Source organism: Salvelinus namaycush, chromosome 27 (assembly GCF_016432855.1).
Source record: "Salvelinus namaycush isolate Seneca chromosome 27, SaNama_1.0, whole genome shotgun sequence".
NCBI classification, from domain to species: domain Eukaryota; kingdom Metazoa; phylum Chordata; class Actinopteri; order Salmoniformes; family Salmonidae; genus Salvelinus; species Salvelinus namaycush.
The window spans coordinates 13347469-13366677 of record NC_052333.1 but is presented as its reverse complement, the minus strand read 5'-3'; the positions used below and the strand labels follow the sequence as shown (position 1 = coordinate 13366677).

At 45.0% G+C, this 19209-nt stretch overlaps 1 protein-coding gene across 1 annotated transcript in view; it reads right to left on the bottom strand.

The window, feature by feature from the left end:
* Positions 1 to 919: 919 nt before the first annotated feature.
* Positions 920 to 19209, bottom strand: part of LOC120022695 (tax1-binding protein 1 homolog A-like) — a 44909-nt gene continuing 26619 nt past the window's right edge. The window contains exons 11-17 of the mRNA XM_038966678.1: positions 18740 to 18961; positions 12308 to 12394; positions 11654 to 11693; positions 8771 to 8899; positions 8286 to 8488; positions 2597 to 2682; positions 920 to 2310 (exon numbers count right to left, since the gene is read on the bottom strand). Coding sequence (XP_038822606.1) covers positions 2100 to 2310; positions 2597 to 2682; positions 8286 to 8488; positions 8771 to 8899; positions 11654 to 11693; positions 12308 to 12394; positions 18740 to 18961 — 978 coding nt within the window. The 3' untranslated portion in view covers positions 920 to 2099. The remainder of the gene's footprint in view (positions 2311 to 2596; positions 2683 to 8285; positions 8489 to 8770; positions 8900 to 11653; positions 11694 to 12307; positions 12395 to 18739; positions 18962 to 19209) is intronic.

Sequence of the window (19209 nt, the reverse complement as noted above, 5' to 3'; positions counted from 1 at the left end):
AAAATTAGTGCACTATATAGGCAATAGAGTGCCATTTGGGTCGTAGATAGTGTCATACCAAGGCCTTGCCCATTGCCCCTGTAGAGCAGGAGAGTGGTGGACATGTTGTGATATCATGCTTTCAGAGTACAGCAGAGTGGTGGAATGTCAGTGGTGCCATTTTGTCAAAACATTTCTAACCTGTCATTCAGTTCTGTGATGGTCCCCCACCACACACACAACCCCACTTTACATGGGTGTGGCGTTAAGGTCAGGGCCCGTATTCACAAAGCATTTGAGTTGGAGTGCTGATCAAATTTTCCTTTTAAAATGGTAGGAGGGGGGACCTGATCCTAGAACAGTACTCCTACTCTGAGATGCGTTGAACACAGGCCCAGGATACAAGACAGAAAGAAAATGGCAGTGAAAGAGGAAGGTAGCATCGTTGGGGTGGTGTACAGAACTCGTTCCGGACTCTGCCGGGGTTTCCGTAGCAGCTTTCTGGCAAGGGATCAGAGACTGAGTTAGGAGACCCCTCCACACGGAGAAGCAGGTCGCCATGGTTACAGTTTAAATACACTTTAACAGGGCGACTAACAGTATTAGAGTGGGGATGGGAGGATTACATTAGTCGTGTGTGTGTGAGGGGGACTATTTCGATATACTGTGTACAGTGAATGTATTGTAATGTGTGTCTTAAGTGCTTTTAAATTATATTTTCATATGTTTCCTATTTGTGCAGAGGTTATGAGTAGGGAGACCTGTGTACAACTGTCTTTATATACAAGAAGCTGCTTCATAAATGTAAAACGACATTACATAAAAAGAAAAACATTAAAAAACTCTGGAGCCCAGAACTGTCTGTGGTTGATTGGTGTGTGTTGTGACCCCCAAAGACAAAATGACAATTGTATCCATTTGACAGGCGTACTTTATTCATAAAGATATTTTTAATGCACACATACAAAGCTGCAACTTTGAAGCCAAAAGTACAGCACTGTGGTCACGTTGAAAGAACAGTCAAATCTCAGACAGACAGATGTCAAGAACTAAAGGAGACTCAATGTGGAGACGCACGCACAGCCAACAGAAACTGACTTGGACCCCGACAAAGGATGAGTCTCAGGTCATAGACTTAACACAGTGAAAGAGACCATAGCCAGGTGTACAGTAGTCTTCTAGAGCAGTCATATTTCCAGTTACCTTCCCTCCAACTGAAGGAGAATGTTAGCCTATCCAGAGACCAGGAAGTAAAACAATTGGTCCATCATTCTGTCATTACTAAAACATGAGGGAATACATTGAGGTCTCCATAATAGTCCTACTTCTCATATATATACATACATTCAGAATAATGAAGCCTTTTTAGTGCAGTCAAATTTAAACAGTAGTGCTATTTCCTGTTATATATTAAAAAAATGTCTAACGTCTTTTGCTGACAAGAGTCTGACTGTCATGCTGTACATTAGTTTCCCCTAACCACAGATCTAGGATCAGATTACCCAACCTTAACCATTAGGTAAAACCCAAAACTGACCTTAGATCAATGTTTAGAGGCAACGTCAACCTACTCCCCCTCCCATCCCTGGATGTCACCTGTTTCTAGGTGTGGCTACTGAGTGATGGATCCTACGGATACTAAACACATGCAGTGATGACACTACAACCCCGAAGCAGAAAGATGACATCATCAACATGGGACGAAACCAAAGTGATCCGAACTTCTCACGCCAAGTACTTTTTTAAATTATTTCCCTAAACCGGAAATGACAAACTCCCCCTTACATACTCCTTGATGTTTTTGAAAGGTAGCATTTATTTATTATTTAACCTTTACTTAATTGAAAGGTAGCATGTGAGGCCAGGATTGAAGTTAATTCCATTTAAATTCAGAACATTTAAAAGAGCAATTTTCCCCAGATTATTTTTCAAATGTTGATGTGATGATTTGTAATCTCCCCTCCTAATCAGAGTTGAAATGAAATCATTCCCAACCCCAATTTGAGCACACGTTCCTAGAATTATTTGAATTTAATTCAACCGATTATTATAATTTAATCCAATCCAACCTTCCCTTTTACACACACACACACACACACACACACCCCCCAACCTCCCCGCTACTCCATATTGTCGAAGTTTAGCACATGGCCATCAAAGTGTGTGAGCACGTGCTTCTGGAAGAGCTGCTGATGGCAGTCGAGGGGGAACTGCTCAGAGCACACGGGACACACCTTCCAGTGGCTCTCCACGTGCTGCTCAAAGCTACGCTGCTCAAAGTGGGGCGGGAAGATCACCTCGCACAACGGACAGCGCTTGTGGACCTCACTACTGAGTGGAGGGGCATAGAAAATAATAGTCAGATGAGGAGGAGAGAGGGGGACAGAAAGATGGAGAGAGGGGGAGAAGAGAGGGAACAGCGAGGTGGCGAGAGAGAGGGAGCAGAGAGAGAAGAAAGGGAGCAGAGGGTCAGGAGAGAGGGAGCAGAGAGGTGGAGAGACAGGGAGCAGAGGGGGAGAGAGAGGGAGCAGAGAGAGTAGGGTTAGGTTTTGTGTGTGTTGGTAAAGCTGGGATAGCATTTTGTGTATTGTCTGTGTGCAGTGTGTGTGTGTGTTACCTGGGGTCAAAACAGAAGCTGCTCCTGTTATCGTTGCGTCTGCTGCTGGACTGATGATTGCAGGCAGGCTGCTCCCCATCACCAACCTATAATATATACACACACAACATTACTGCATGCAACACACACACTCTCTCTCTCTCAAACCATGGCTGTCTGAACACTGATGACTCTCTCCAAAGGTTAATAGAGTGTTAATAGAGCTAGAGAGGAGAGGGTCATGATACCAGTGTATCAGTGAAGAGCAGTGTGTGTGTGTCTGCGATGCCCTCCTAATACACCATTGGGAGGAAGTAAGATGAAGTTGCCCATAGTAACTGATCTAAGGTCAATTTAGCATTTCCCTCCCTAAAGCTTGAGGACAAGATTTGGGGAGGATAAACTGATCCTAAATCTGCGCCCAAGGGCAACTTCTACCAATTAGCCTCATCCAGCCCCCGCGGACGTCAATCTAACACTAACGAGCTCAGAGTGGGAGACGTTAGACTTTTATTTAAAAGAACTCTATCTCTGGCCACCCTGGGGTCCTCCTGTTTTATACCCTTTACAGACTGTACGGAATGTTGCCAGTAAAATAAAGATCTGGCAATTTTTTGGATCCTAATTCATCCAGTCCCATTTATAGCACATTCCTGCCGGGACAAGCCTTTTATATCTCCTGTACACATGCTAGGAGTAGACGTGGGCCAATGTCACTTTAATAAATCCATTGAATAGACACCATCACAAAGAATGCTTGAGATGTTTCTACAACTTGATTGGATACCACCTGTGGTAAATTCAATTGATTGGACATGATTTGGAAAGACACACACCTGTCTATAAAAGGTCCCACAGTTGACAGTGCATGTCAGAGCAAAAACCAAGCCGTGAGGTTGAAGGAATTGTCCGTAGAGCTCCGAGACAGGATCGTGTCGAGGCACAGATCTGGGGAAGGGTAGCAAAAAATGTCTGCAGCATTGAAGAACACTGTGGCCTCCATCCTTCAATCCTTAAATGGAAGAAGTTTAGAACCACCAAGCCTCTTCCTAGAGCTGGCTGCCCGGCGAAATTGAGCAATCGGGGGAGAAGGGCCTTGGTCAGGGAGCTAACCAAAAACGTGATGGTCACTCTGACAGAGATCCAAGGTTCCTCTGTGGAGATGGGAGAACCTTCCAGAAGGACAAGCATCTCTGCAGCACTCCACCAATCAGGCCTTTATGGTAGAGTGGCCAGACAGAAGCCCCTCCTCAGTAATAGGCACATGACAGCCCGCTTGGAGTTTGCCAAAAGGCACCTAAAGGACTCAGACCATGAGAAACAAGATTCTCTGGTCTGATGAAACCAAGATTGAACTCTTTGGCCTGAATGCCAAGCGTCACATCTGGAGAAAACCTGGCACTATTCCTACGGTGAAGCATGGTGGTGTCAGCCTCATGCTGTGGGGATGTTTTTCTGCCGCAGGGACTGGGAGACGAGTCAGGATCGAGACAAAGATGAAAGGAACAAAGTACAGAGCGATCCTTGATGAAAACCTGCTCCAGAGCACTCAGGACCTCAAACTGGGATGAAGGTTCACCTTCCAACAGGACAACAACCCTAAGTACACAGCCAAGACAACACAGGAGTGGCTTTGGGACAGGTCTCTGAATGTCCTTGAGTGGCCCAGCCGGAGCCCGGACTTGTACCTGATCGAATATCTCTGGAGAGACCTGAAAATAGCTGTGCCCATCCAACCTGACAGAGCTTGAGAGTTTCTATAGAGAAGAATGGGAGAAACTCCCCAAATACAGGTGTGCCAAGCTTGTAGCGTCATACCCAAGAAGACTCGAGGCTGTAATTGTTGCCAAAGGTGCTTAAAGGCCAAATTACTGATTAAAGGGTCTGAATACTTATGTAAACGTGATATTTTTTTGTAATATTTTTGCAAAAATTTCAACAAAATGTTTTTCTCATTATGGAGTATTGTGTGTAAAACAATTTAATCAATTTTAGAATAAGCCTGTAACGTAACAAAATATGTAAAAAGTCAAGGGGTCTGAATACTTTCCAAATGCTCTGTAGCCCCACTCTTCCCCTATGCACTCATGGCGAATTGCGGAGCAGTAACGAGCTTAACCATGACGCTGTTAAAAACTCTAGGTTTAAAATGGTACATTTGAACACACAGTATTTAGGAGTTGAGAAATAAAGTAGGAAGAGAACTGGGATTGTCCTCTTTTTAACAAAGGCCATTAAAACTGCTGTTTTACATGATTGCAAGAATTGTTGTGCATTTGCTTGTCAGAGTGCAAGTTTCCCTCCCTTTGGCACTCAACTTGAATGCACCTCAAGAGGAATATTTCTCACATAGAACACACATCAAGCCGACTAGGTAAATAGATAAACTATTCTACTATGGGGTTGTCAAATGTTTCTATTCATGCTGAGTATGTATGCTGAGGAAAAGTAAATGTGGACTGTTCTAGCATCTTCAAAGTACGCCTCGACAAAAAAAAAAAATTTGGGTTTCATATTCTTTGGTGTGGCAGAAATGATTTTACCGTGGCACAGCGCCACAGTTAAATGACTGCAGCGGAAACACTACTATACGAGATCGAGCAAAATGATTGGCCTACACTTGATTTAGGCTACATTATTGCACGGTAAATGTTTCTGATCAGTGACAGATGAGAAAACGAATAGAAGAGCTATACCACCTCTACTTATTTGCCCAGCCAGAAACCAATTAAAAGGGAAGTTCACCCATTTTCACATGTGGCCTTATTTTCGCTTTCTGCACTTGTAGTTGATCACCCAAACCGTTTTTTTAAATATTTTGTTTCGTTTTTTTGGGTAGAGACATTATCCAGAATGAGATTGTGATGTAATATGAGTTTGTTAGGAGTGTTTTGGAGCATTTCATGCTTTAGACACATGTTCATAGTGCATTGTAGTCAATGGCAAGTGATGTCTCAGCAAAGTGTGACAACCAATTTTCTCTGTAACACAACCAAATATATATATTTTAAATCCTGTTTGGGGGATCAACTACAAGCACAGAAAGAGTGAAAATAAGGCCACATGTAAAAATGGGTGAGCTTTCCCTTTTAATTGGTTTCTATACAGATATTCAGTGAAACAAAGTCACATTGATAAGTCAAGTCACAGATCGGGAGTAAGCCTAGTCTACTAATGCCACGTTCAAAACAACTGTGAAAAATGCGAGGTCAAATCATGACGCCATTGATCTTCAGGTCGGAAAGTCAGAGCTCTAGAAAGAGGCACTAGTTGCCGAGTTGGATGACCGTTCAAATAGATTTTTCCCCAGTCGGAGCTCGTTTTTTCCCGAGTTCCCAGTTGTTTTGAACGCACTGAAGTCAGAGATTTCAGAGTTCCCAGTTGTTTTGAACTCACTGAAGTCAGAGATTTCAGAGTTCCCAGTTGTTTTGAACGCACTGAAGTCAGAGATTTCAGAGTTCCCAGTTGTTTTGAACTCACTGAAGTCAGAGATTTCAGAGTTCCCAGTAGTTTTTTATTTTTATTTTTATTTTTAATAAATTTTATCCCATTTTCTCCCCAATTTTCGTGGTATCCAATCGCTAGTAATTACTATCTTGTCTCATCGCTACAACTCCCGTACGGGCTCGGGAGAGACGAAGGTCGAAAGCCATGCGTCCTCCGAAGCACAACCCAACCAAGCCGCACTGCTTCTTAACACAGCGCGCCTCCAACCCGGAAGCCAGCCGCACCAATGTGTCGGAGGAAACACCGTGTACCTGGCCCCCTTGGTTAGCGCGCACTGCGCCCGGCCCGCCACAGGAGTCGCTGGAGCGCGATGAGACAAGGATATCCCTACCGGCCAAACCCTCCCTAACCCGGACGACGCTATGCCAATTGTGCGTCGCCCCACGGACCTCCCGGTCGCGGCCGGCTGCGACAGAGCCTGGGCGCGAACCCAGAGACTCTGGGGGCGCAGTTAGCACTGCGATGCAGTGCCCTAGACCACTGCGCCACCCGGGAGGCCCGTTCCCAGTTGTTTTGAACGCACTGAAGTCAGAGATTTCAGAGTTCCCAGTTGTTTTGAACGCACTGAAGTCAGAGATTTCAGAGTTCCCAGTTGTTTTGAACGCACTGAAGTCAGAGATTTCAGAGTTCCCAGTTGTTTTGAACTCACTGAAGTCAGAGATTTCAGAGTTCCCAGTTGTTTTGAACGCAGCATAAGCGACATGCGAGTGAAGAGCAAAATAATCCACTTGTTAAACTAAATAACATGCTGTCAAAACGTTCTGGTCAGTGTTTAATAATGAGCCAACTAGGCAAGATGATCATGAGCAGCACTCACCTCAACTTAGCTAACATTACCAGAGCATAATTGTAGCCTAACCAATATCCAAACGGAGATTCAGTGAAAAGAAAACACATTTTCTGTGGTTGAGACAGTGTTTCCCAAACTCGGTCCTGGGGACCACGTTTAGTTTTTTGACCTAGCACTACACAGCTGATTTAAATAATGAATTCGTCATCAAGATTTGATCATGTGAATCAGCTGTGTAGTGCTAGGGCAAGGGAGGCCCCAGGACCGAGTTTGGGAAACCCTGGCTTAAGAAAACAGTACATGTGGTGGGTGAAGTCACATGCATTGCAAAGTTTAGAACTGCCAGGAGGATAGTCGCTGCCTATCAACCATCAAGAACTTCAGAGCGTAGTGCGTGCCTATGCCGCCTCAGCATTACGGCTACATTTCATACAAAGCCGTAGGCAGAACTTTACCGCAGTCATCACTAGGTCGGTTCGCGGAAATAAAAGTTTAGGCTTTGATACCAGCAACACTTTTCAGATATAAAGAAAAGGCAGAAAAAAGTTGCTGCGATGTTAAAGGCGGCAAAAAAAGCGTATTGGTTTGAATGGTGTATATATGGGAACGAAGGAGAAACAGCAGGGAGAGAGAGAGGAAGAGATGGAGGGTGTAAGAGAAAAAGAGAGATAAGAAAAGATAAAGAATATAATGCAATGGTTAGAGGGTAAAAACAGGGGACATGGAAAGGAAAGAAATATGGTAAAGAGGAGAGGGATAGAGAGAAGAAGCAGAAATAGAAAGTGGGATACAAGAGAACAAGCTAAAGTAAATGCACTGACTTTACAAAACATTAAGAACACCTGTTCTTTCCATGACAGACTGACCAGGTGTATCCAGGTGAAAGCTATGAACTCAGCTGTTAAATTCACTTCAATCAGTGTAGATGAAGGGGAGGAGACAGGTTAAAGAAGGATTGTTAAGGATTGTGTGCCATTCAGAGGGTGAATGGGCAAAAAATGTAAGTGCCTTTGAACGAGGTATGGTAGTAGGTGCCAGGCACACCGGTTTGTGTCAAGAACGGCAACACTGCTGGGTTTTTCACGCTCAACAGTTTCCCATGTGTATCAAGAATGATCCACCACCAAAAGGACATCCAGCCAATTGTGGGAAGCATTGGAGTCAACATGGCATGGGCTTTCGACACCTTGTAGAGTCCATGCCCTGATGAATTGAGGGTGTTCTGAGGGCAAAAGGAGGGGGTGCAATTCAATATTAGGAAGGTGTTCCTAATGTTTGGTATACTCAGTGTACGTGGAAAAAGGATTGGCGGTGGAGGACAGAAATGGACATACAAAAACAGCAATAAAAGAGGACTAGGTTACAGAACTTAGCAGAGTGTGTGTGTGTGTGCGTGTCCGTGTATGAACTCACGTTGCGTGGCTCCTCGGGGGGGTGCTCCAGTCCGTCGGGGGGGCTCATGCTTCGCGAGGAGGGCTGGATGCAGACCACCTCTCTCTCCCAGCCTGCACCAGGGGTTGGGGGGGTCGGGGGGGTGGCCGGAGGGGCGCATGCACCAGGAGCCTCGGGAGGGGGGCGGGGCATCTGCTCAGGGGACAGGGCACCGTCTGCCCCGTCTGGAGAAAACACAACAACCACACAGAAAACAAGAGGATCGATGTCTCTTTAGGTGGGAGATGTGGCTGGGGTTCAACAGACCAATGGGAGGGGAGAATGTAACAGGTTGACAGTGAGAGAAGATACAGCGACAAGAGAAGGGGAGATCCAGAGAGACAGTAAGATTTAAAAAATGTAGAAACCCTTAGACAAACACAGATATTGTAGATAGTAGATAGCTAGAGTGATGTTGAAATGACAGCCAAAGAGACAGACAGTTAGATTGGGGCAGAGGGTTTCACCTCGAGTGTTGTCGGTGGAGTAGGGGTTCCCGTACTGCAGCTCTGCAGGTCTCTGGGGTACCAGGGGGGGTGGGGAGGGGTCCTGGGGGTAGGGCAGGGGGTAGCGTAGCAACACAGGCTGTTTGACCTCTGACCCACCCTCAGCCTCCTGCTCCCTCTGTCGGTCCTGACACTGATGCAGCTCCTGGCACGGGGACAAGGAGATGGCCACTGAGAACTTCAATCATTTGAAACAAATATCAGCACCGAATAAAACCAGGAAATCCTTTTCATTCATATAGCTGGATAAACAAAACCAATGCAATGGGGCGTGGTTTCATCTTGACATTACTCTACTTTTAAAGTCTGAAAATATTTGACAAACTTACATTTATGAATGAAATGTCCCTTTAGGCTGGGCCACAATCTTAGATATACAGAAAATGCATGTCTGTATGTATAACTATAGCTATGTATTTAAGTGATAATGCCAGAGAAGCCGTGGTTTGGAGGATATATTGGCATGGGTGTTGTCTTGGGCCAGCAAACTGTGCCAATATATCCTCCAAACCAAGGCTTCGAGGGCATTATCACTTTTATACAATGGCTACCATCATATTAAAATAATGATTGACATATTTTCATTAAAAACTTTATTTCGATTCATTTATTCATACCATTTCATCCTTCCACGAGGATATAGTCCTGAGGTTGCTACCCAAGCCATCTGGTAGTTGGTTCGATTGGCATCGTTACCATTCCAAACAAAAAATGGTTGCTATGCAGGCTTTTCCTCCTTGGTAGATAGCCAACTACACAGCGAACTACACAGCCAACTACACAGCCAACTACACAGCCAACTACACAGCGAACACAATCACTTCAAACTGAAGCTGGAAAGACAGCAAACTAGCTGCATTTGTTTGACCTGTTTTTCTATTGACATTTCTTTGCATATATCCATAAAAATGCTGCGAATTCATGATTTCGACTGGCAGAGGAAAGCCATCTGTCTCGTCCCGACACGTTCATTCTCGATGGGACAGTGGATATCGCATTTCAATGTTGTAATAATGTTGCAAATGTCGGAGAGACAGACAGCAAGGTTTCTACAAATCTCAGCTGCTGTAAACCAAGTGCTGGCCAAAAGCAACGGAGATAATGTCTAGCTGCTTTTTACAGTGGAGATCAGGTTGATGAATACCCTTTCCTATACCTAGACACCTCTCCTAGATCTGAAATACCCTTTCCTATACCTAGACACCTCTCCTAGATCTGAAATACCCTTTCCTATACCTAGACACCTCTCCTAGATCTGAAATACCCTTTCCTATACCTAGACACCTCTCCTAGATCTGAAATACCCTTTCCTATACCTAGACACCTCTCCTAGATCTGAAATACCCTTTCCTATACCTAGACACCTCTCCTAGATCTGAAATACCCTTTCCTATACCTAGACACCTCTCCTAGATCTGAAATACCCTTTCCTATACCTAGACACCTCTCCTAGATCTGAAATACCCTTTCATATACCTAGACACATCTCCTAGATCTGAAATACCCTTTCATATACCTAGACACCTCTCCTAGATCTGAAATACCCTTTCCTATACCTAGACACCTCTCCTAGATCTGAAATACCCTTTCATATACATAGACACCTCTCCTAGATCTGAAATACCCTTTCATATACCTAGACACATCTCCTAGATCTGAAATACCCTTTCATATACCTAGACACCTCTCCTAGATCTGAAATACCCTTTCCTATACCTAGACACCTCTCCTAGATCTGAAATACCCTTTCCTATACCTAGACACCTCTCCTAGATCTGAAATACCCTTTCATATACCTAGACACATCTCCTAGATCTGAAATACCCTTTCATATACCTAGACACCTCTCCTAGATCTGAAATACCCTTTCATATACCTAGACACATCTCCTAGATCTGAAATACCCTTTCATATACCTAGACACCTCTCCTAGATCTGAAATACCCTTTCCTATACCTAGACACCTCTCCTAGATCTGAAATACCCTTTCCTATACCTAGACACCTCTCCTAGATCTGAAATACCCTTTCCTATACCTAGACACCTCTCCTAGATCTGAAATACCCTTTCCTATACCTAGACACCTCTCCTAGATCTGAAATACCCTTTCATATACCTAGACACCTCTCCTAGATCTGAAATACCCTTTCATATACCTAGACACCTCTCCTAGATCTGAAATACCCTTTCATATACCTAGACACATCTCCTAGATCTGAAATACCCTTTCCTATACCTAGACACCTCTCCTAGATCTGAAATACCCTTTCATATACCTAGACACCTCTCCTAGATCTGAAATACCCTTTCCTATACCTAGACACCTCTCCTAGATCTGAAATACCCTTTCATATACCTAGACACCTCTCCTAGATCTGAAATACCCTTTCATATACCTAGACACATCTCCTAGATCTGAAATACCCTTTCATATACCTAGACACCTCTCCTAGATCTGAAATACCCTTTCCTATACCTAGACACCTCTCCTAGATCTGAAATACCCTTTCCTATACCTAGACACCTCTCCTAGATCTGAAATACCCTTTCATATACCTAGACACATCTCCTAGATCTGAAATACCCTTTCATATACCTAGACACCTCTCCTAGATCTGAAATACCCTTTCATATACCTAGACACATCTCCTAGATCTGAAATACCCTTTCCTATACCTAGACACCTCTCCTAGATCTGAAATACCCTTTCATATACCTAGACACCTCTCCTAGATCTGAAATACCCTTTCATATACCTAGACACCTCTCCTAGATCTGAAATACCCTTTCATATACCTAGACACATCTCCTAGATCTGAAATACCCTTTCCTATACCTAGACACCTCTCCTAGATCTGAAATACCCTTTCATATACCTAGACACCTCTCCTAGATCTGAAATGATCCATTGGAGCTTATGTACGATTAGGAGCAACTTCAGGGTTTTCTATCATAGAACACCAAACAGTTCTACCTGCAGTTCTATCTGAAGTCAACTGCTAGAATAATCTAGTCTTACTGTGAGAGGTGTCAAACTCCAGCCCACATAGCTCTCGAATGCTTGCTGAAGGTTCTCTTTCCTTTCTTTCTCCTTCCCACCTTTTTCTTCCTCCCTCTCTTGATGACTTCATTAGTGCAGAGCTATCCGGTTTAACATTTAAACGAGGGTGACCGCGGGGTGAAACAGACACGAAGGCTGGCATTTCCACCATTTAATGGTTAGTGTATTAAGGCAGTACAGTACAGGGATGGGTGTATCATTAGTTGAATCTAGAAATTGGGGCAGAGGGAGGAAGCTATGTTGGGGTATCCAGTGCTTTGGTAGGCTTATAACAGCTAAACACTTGCAGGCTTCAGCAGTAGCTATATGAAAGCATTTTATACCATCTCAAACATATGACAGCTCATAGGTCCAGTGTCCTGATGTTTTAACAGCTGTGTAAACTGTGTATTTCCTGAGGTCTTATGCTATGACAGCTGTATGAATGTTCATAGTACCTCCTTGAGTTGGTCCTTCTCTCTGAGGGCCTGAGCCAGACTCTCCTTCAGCTCTGTCACCTCTATGGCCCTCTCTGCCATCTGGATCTACACAGAGGAAACGTTGGAAAAACATTAGACCATCAGACAAACATTGTACCCATTGGCCACAAGGGACAGAGAACTTACAGATTTATCCTTTAAGAACCCATTGTAAGTCATCATGTATATACCATCCTAGACATAACCTAGTCTAGTGCACTGGGGTAAATATAAATCAAGCAAAGTTTACATGGCTGTGTGTCTGGGCTCTTCTCAAACAACTACAAAGGCAGCTACTCTGCCTGACTCTCTCCGACTCCCCCTCTCTCCAACTCTCCCCCTGACTCTCTTCCCACTCTCTCGCTCTCTCTCTCTGACTCTCCACCTCCCTCCCCCCTCTTCAGCTCCTCCCGACTCTCCCTCCCCGACTCTCCTTCCCGCCCCCTCTCCGACTCTCCTTCACTCCCTCCCTCCCTCTCTCTCTCCCTCAGACTCCCTCTCCCTCCCTCCCTCCCTCCCTCCGACTCCCTCTCCCTCCCTCCCTCCGACTCCCTCCCTCCCCCCGACTCCCTCTCCCTCCCGCCGACTCCCTCTGTACCGCCGACTCTCCCTCCCTCCCGCCGACTCTCCCTCCCTCCCTCCGACTCTCCCTCCCTCCCGCCGACACTCCCTCCCTCCCGCCGACACTCCCTCCCTCCCGCCGACACTCCCTCCCTGCCGCCGACTCTCCCTCCCTCCCTCCGACTCTCCCTCCCTCGTCTGTCTTTTCCCCATTATCTCTTTCTACAGTATCTATCCCTTTCCCTCCTCCATTTCTCTTTCTCTCCATTGTTCTTGGTGAAGGGGGCTGCAATAGTGCAATTCTCTCCATTCCTCTCCTCCTCTTTTCTCTCATCTCCTCTTAACTCCTCGTATATCCTCCCCTCTTCCCTTCCCTTCGCCCTCCTCCCCTCCCCAGTGTGTGTGTGTGATGTAAACAGCTATAAAGCATGTGTATCTGTGTGTCTGGGGCTAGGGTTTATAACTGTGTGTATTTATATCTATCCGGAGACATTATCGAGAGAGACTACTATTTACTGCACAGATAAACACACTCCCTCCCAGAGATAGAGACTACTATTTACTGCACAGATAAACACACTCCCTCCCAGAGAGAGAGACTACTATTTACTGCACAGATAAACACACTCCCTCCCAGAGAGAGAGACTACTATTTACTGCACAGATAAACACACTCCCTCCCAGAGATAGAGACTACTATTTACTGCACAGATAAACACACTCCCTCCCAGAGAGAGACTACTATTTACTGCACAGATAAACACACTCCCTCCCAGAGAGAGAGACTACTATTTACTGCACAGATAAACACACTCCCCCCCAGAGAGAGACTACTATTTACTGCACAGATAAACACACTCCCTCCCAGAGAGAGAGACTACTATTTACTGCACAGATAAACACACTCCCTCCCAGAGAGACTACTATTTACTGCACAGATAAACACACTCCCTCCCAGAGATAGAGACTACTATTTACTGCACAGATAAACACACTCCCTCCCAGAGATAGAGACTACTATTTACTGCACAGATAAACACACTCCCTCCCAGAGAGAGAGACTACTATTTACTGCACAGATAAACACACTCCCTCCCAGAGATAGAGACTACTATTTACTGCACAGATAAACACACTCCCTCCCAGAGAGAGAGACTACTATTTACTGCACAGATAAACACACTCCCTCCCAGAGAGAGACTACTATTTACTGCACAGATAAACACACTCCCTCCCAGAGAGAGACTACTATTTACTGCACAGATAAACACACTCCCTCCCAGAGAGAGAGACTACTATTTACTGCACAGATAAACACACTCCCTCCCAGAGATAGAGACTACTATTTACTGCACAGATAAACACACTCCCTCCCAGAGAGAGAGACTACTATTTACTGCACAGATAAACACACTCCCTCCCAGAGAGAGACTACTATTTACTGCACAGATAAACACACTCCCTCCCAGAGAGACTACTATTTACTGCACAGATAAACACACTCCCTCCCAGAGAGAGACTACTATTTACTGCACAGATAAACACACTCCCTCCCAGAGATAGAGACTACTATTTACTGCACAGATAAACACACTCCCTCCCAGAGATAGAGACTACTATTTACTGCACAGATAAACACACTCCCTCCCAGAGAGACTACTATTTACTGCACAGATAAACACACTCCCTCCCAGAGATAGAGACTACTATTTACTGCACAGATAAACACACTCCCTCCCAGAGAGAGAGACTACTATTTACTGCACAGATAAACACACTCCCTCCCAGAGAGAGAGACTACTATTTACTGCACAGATAACACACTCCCTCCCAGAGAGAGAGACTACTATTTACTGCACAGATAAACACACTCCCTCCCAGAGATAGAGACTACTATTTACTGCACAGATAAACACACTCCCTCCCAGAGATAGAGACTACTATTTACTGCACAGATAAACACACTCCCTCCCAGAGAGAGACTACTATTTACTGCACAGATAAACACACTCCCTCCCAGAGAGAGAGACTACTATTTACTGCACAGATAAACACACTCCCTCCCAGAGAGAGAGACTACTATTTACTGCACAGATAAACACACTCCCTCCCAGAGAGAGAGAGACTACTATTTACTGCACAGATAAACACACTCCCTCCCAGAGAGAGAGACTACTATTTACTGCACAGATAAACACACTCCCTCCCAGAGAGAGACTACTATTTACTGCACAGATAAACACACTCCCTCCCAGAGAGAGAGACTACTATTTACTGCACAGATAAACACACTCCCCCCCAGAGAGAGACTACTATTTACTGCACAGATAAACACACTCCCTCCCAGAGAGAGAGACTACTATTTACTGCACAGATAAACACACTCCCTCCCAGAGATAGAGACTACTATTTACTGCACAGATAAACACACTCCCTCCTAGAGATAGAGACTACTATTTACTGCACAGATAAACACACTCCCTCCCAGAGAGAGAGACTACTATTTACTGCACAGATAAACACACTCCCTCCCAGAGAGAGACTACTATTTACTGCACAGATAAACACACTCCCTCCCAGAGAGAGACTACTATTTACTGCACAGATAAACACACTCCCTCCCAGAGAGAGAGACTACTATTTACTGCACAGATAAACACACTCCCTCCCAGAGATAGAGACTACTATTTACTGCACAGATAAACACACTCCCTCCCAGAGATAGAGACTACTATTTACTGCACAGATAAACACACTCCCTCCCAGAGAGAGACTACTATTTACTGCACAGATAAACACACTCCCTCCCAGAGAGAGAGACTACTATTTACTGCACAAATAAACACACTCCCTCCCAGAGAGAGAGACTACTATTTACTGCACAGATAAACACACTCCCTCCCAGAGAGAGACTACTATTTACTGCACAGATAAACACAATCCCTCCCAGAGAGACTACTATTTACTGCACAGATAAACACACTCCCTCCCAGAGAGAGACTACTATTTACTGCACAGATAAACACACTCCCTCCCAGAGATAGAGACTACTATTTACTGCACAGATAAACACACTCCCTCCCAGAGATAGAGACTACTATTTACTGCACAGATAAACACACTCCCTCCCAGAGAGACTACTATTTACTGCACAGATAAACACACTCCCTCCCAGAGAGAGACTACTATTTACTGCACAGATAAACACACTCCCTCCCAGAGAGACTACTATTTACTGCACAGATAAACACACTCCCTCCTAGAGATAGACTACTATTTACTGCACAGATAAACACACTCCCTCCCAGAGAGAGAGACTACTATTTACTGCACAGATAAACACACTCCCTCCCAGAGAGAGAGACTACTATTTACTGCACAGATAAACACACTCCCTCCCAGAGATAGAGACTACTATTTACTGCACAGATAAACACACTCCCTCCCAGAGATAGAGACTACTATTTACTGCACAGATAAACACACTCCCTCCCAGAGAGAGAGACTACTATTTACTGCACAGATAAACACACTCCCTCCCAGAGAGAGACTACTATTTACTGCACAGATAAACACACTCCCTCCCAGAGAGAGACTACTATTTACTGCACAGATAAACACACTCCCTCCCAGAGAGAGAGACTACTATTTACTGCACAGATAAACACACTCCCTCCCAGAGAGAGAGACTACTATTTACTGCACAGATAAACACACTCCCTCCCAGAGAGAGAGACTACTATTTACTGCACAGATAAACACACTCCCTCCCAGAGAGAGAGACTACTATTTACTGCACAGATAAACACACTCCCTCCCAGAGATAGAGACTACTATTTACTGCACAGATAAACACACTCCCTCCCAGAGATAGAGACTATTATTTACTGCACAGATAAACACACTCCCTCCCAGAGAGAGACTACTATTTACTGCACAGATAAACACACTCCCTCCCAGAGAGAGAGACTATTATTTACTGCACAGATAAACACACTCCCTCCCAGAGAGAGAGACTACTATTTACTGCACAGATAAACACACTCCCTCCCAGAGATAGAGACTACTATTTACTGCACAGATAAACACACTCCCTCCTAGAGATAGAGACTACTATTTACTGCACAGATAAACACACTCCCTCCCAGAGAGAGAGACTACTATTTACTGCACAGATAAACACACTCCCTCCCAGAGATAGAGACTACTATTTACTGCACAGATAAACACACTCCCTCCCAGAGAGACTACTATTTACTGCACAGATAAACACACTCCCTCCCAGAGAGAGACTACTATTTACTGCACAGATAAACACACTCCCTCCCAGAGATAGAGACTACTATTTACTGCACAGATAAACACACTCCCTCCCAGAGAGAGAGACTACTATTTACTGCACAGATAAACACACTCCCTCCCAGAGATAGAGACTACTATTTACTGCACAGATAAACACACTCCCTCCCAGAGAGAGAGACTACTATTTACTGCACAGATAAACACACTCCCTCCCAGAGAGAGAGACTACTATTTACTGCACAGATAAACACACTCCCTCTCAGAGAGAGACTACTATTTACTGCACAGATAAACACACTCCCTCCCAGAGATAGAGACTACTATTTACTGCACAGATAAACACACTCCCTCCCAGAGAGAGAGACTACTATTTACTGCACAGATAAACACACTCCCTCCCAGAGAGAGACTACTATTTACTGCACAGATAAACACACTCCCTCCCAGAGAGAGACTACTATTTACTGCACAGATAAACACACTCCCTCCCAGAGAGAGAGACTACTATTTACTGCACAGATAAACACACTCCCTCCCAGAGAGACTACTATTTACTGCACAGATAAACACACTCCCTCCCAGAGAGAGAGACTACTATTTACTGCACAGATAAACACACTCCCTCCCAGAGAGAGACTACTATTTACTGCACAGATAAACACACTCCCTCCCAGAGATAGAGACTACTATTTACTGCACAGATAAACACACTCCCTCCCAGAGATAGAGACTACTATTTACTGCACAGATAAACACACTCCCTCCCAGAGAGAGAGACTACTATTTACTGCACAGATAAACACACTCCCTCCCAGAGAGAGAGACTACTATTTACTGCACAGATAAACACACTCCCTCCCAGAGAGAGAGACTACTATTTACTGCACAGATAAACACACTCCCTCCCAGAGAGAGACTACTATTTACTGCACAGATAAACACACTCCCTCCCAGAGAGAGAGACTACTATTTACTGCACAGATAAACACACTCACTCCCAGAGATCAAGCACACACTCACTCCCAGAGATCAAGCACACACTCACTCCCAGAGATCAAGCACACACTCACTCCCAGAGATCAAGCACACACTCACTGCCAGAGATCAAGCACACACTCACTCCCAGAGATCAAGCCCACACTCACTCCCAGAGATCAAGCACACACTCACTCCCAGAGATCAAGCCCACACTCACTCCCAGAGATCAAGCACACACTCACTCCCAGAGATCAAGCACACACACAGAGCTAGAAAGGAAGGCATTTCACTGTACTTGTGCATTGAAACTGAAACACACACACCCTCACTGAGCGAGAAGTACACACTTAATCGTGAGAAACACACACATTCAGTGTAGAGGACCATGGTGATGAATGGTTAAAGAGTAACAACCAAGCTAACCTCACAGGGCTGACCTAGACACAACCTTATCAACCTGGCAGAGAGACTGGGTGTGTTTGTGTGCCAGAATTTGTGCGTCCATGTGTGTGTGTACAAATGTTGTTAAATGTGAGCATGATCGTGTGTATGTGTGTGTGGATGACTCACCCGGAATCGCTCCTCCTCATTGGCCAGTCTCTGTTTGAGCGTTTCGTTGATAGCACACTGCTCCGCCCACTTCTCCTCCATCCTCGCCAGCTCCTCCTCCACCGAACGAGTCTGTTCTTTCTCTACCTCCTCCACACTCCTCCTCTCATCCTCCTCCACACTCCTCTCATCCACCTCTTCAGCACTCCTCCTCTCATTCTCCACCTCCACCCAACTCTCCATCTTCATGCTCATGAACTCACCTCCTACACTCCTGTCCTTCTTCCTCTCCTCTTCCACACTCCCCTCTTCTTTCCCTTCCTCTCCTCCACTCACTTCCCTCTCTACCTCGTCCCCATTTCTCCCCTTCCACTCTTTCTCCCCTACTCTCATGGTTTCCATGCCTGAGAATGTATTGGTGTGTGTGTGTTCCCTGTCTTTGTAACTGCGGTTAGGGACAGCAGGCCTCTCAGTGTCTCCTCTCAGCACAG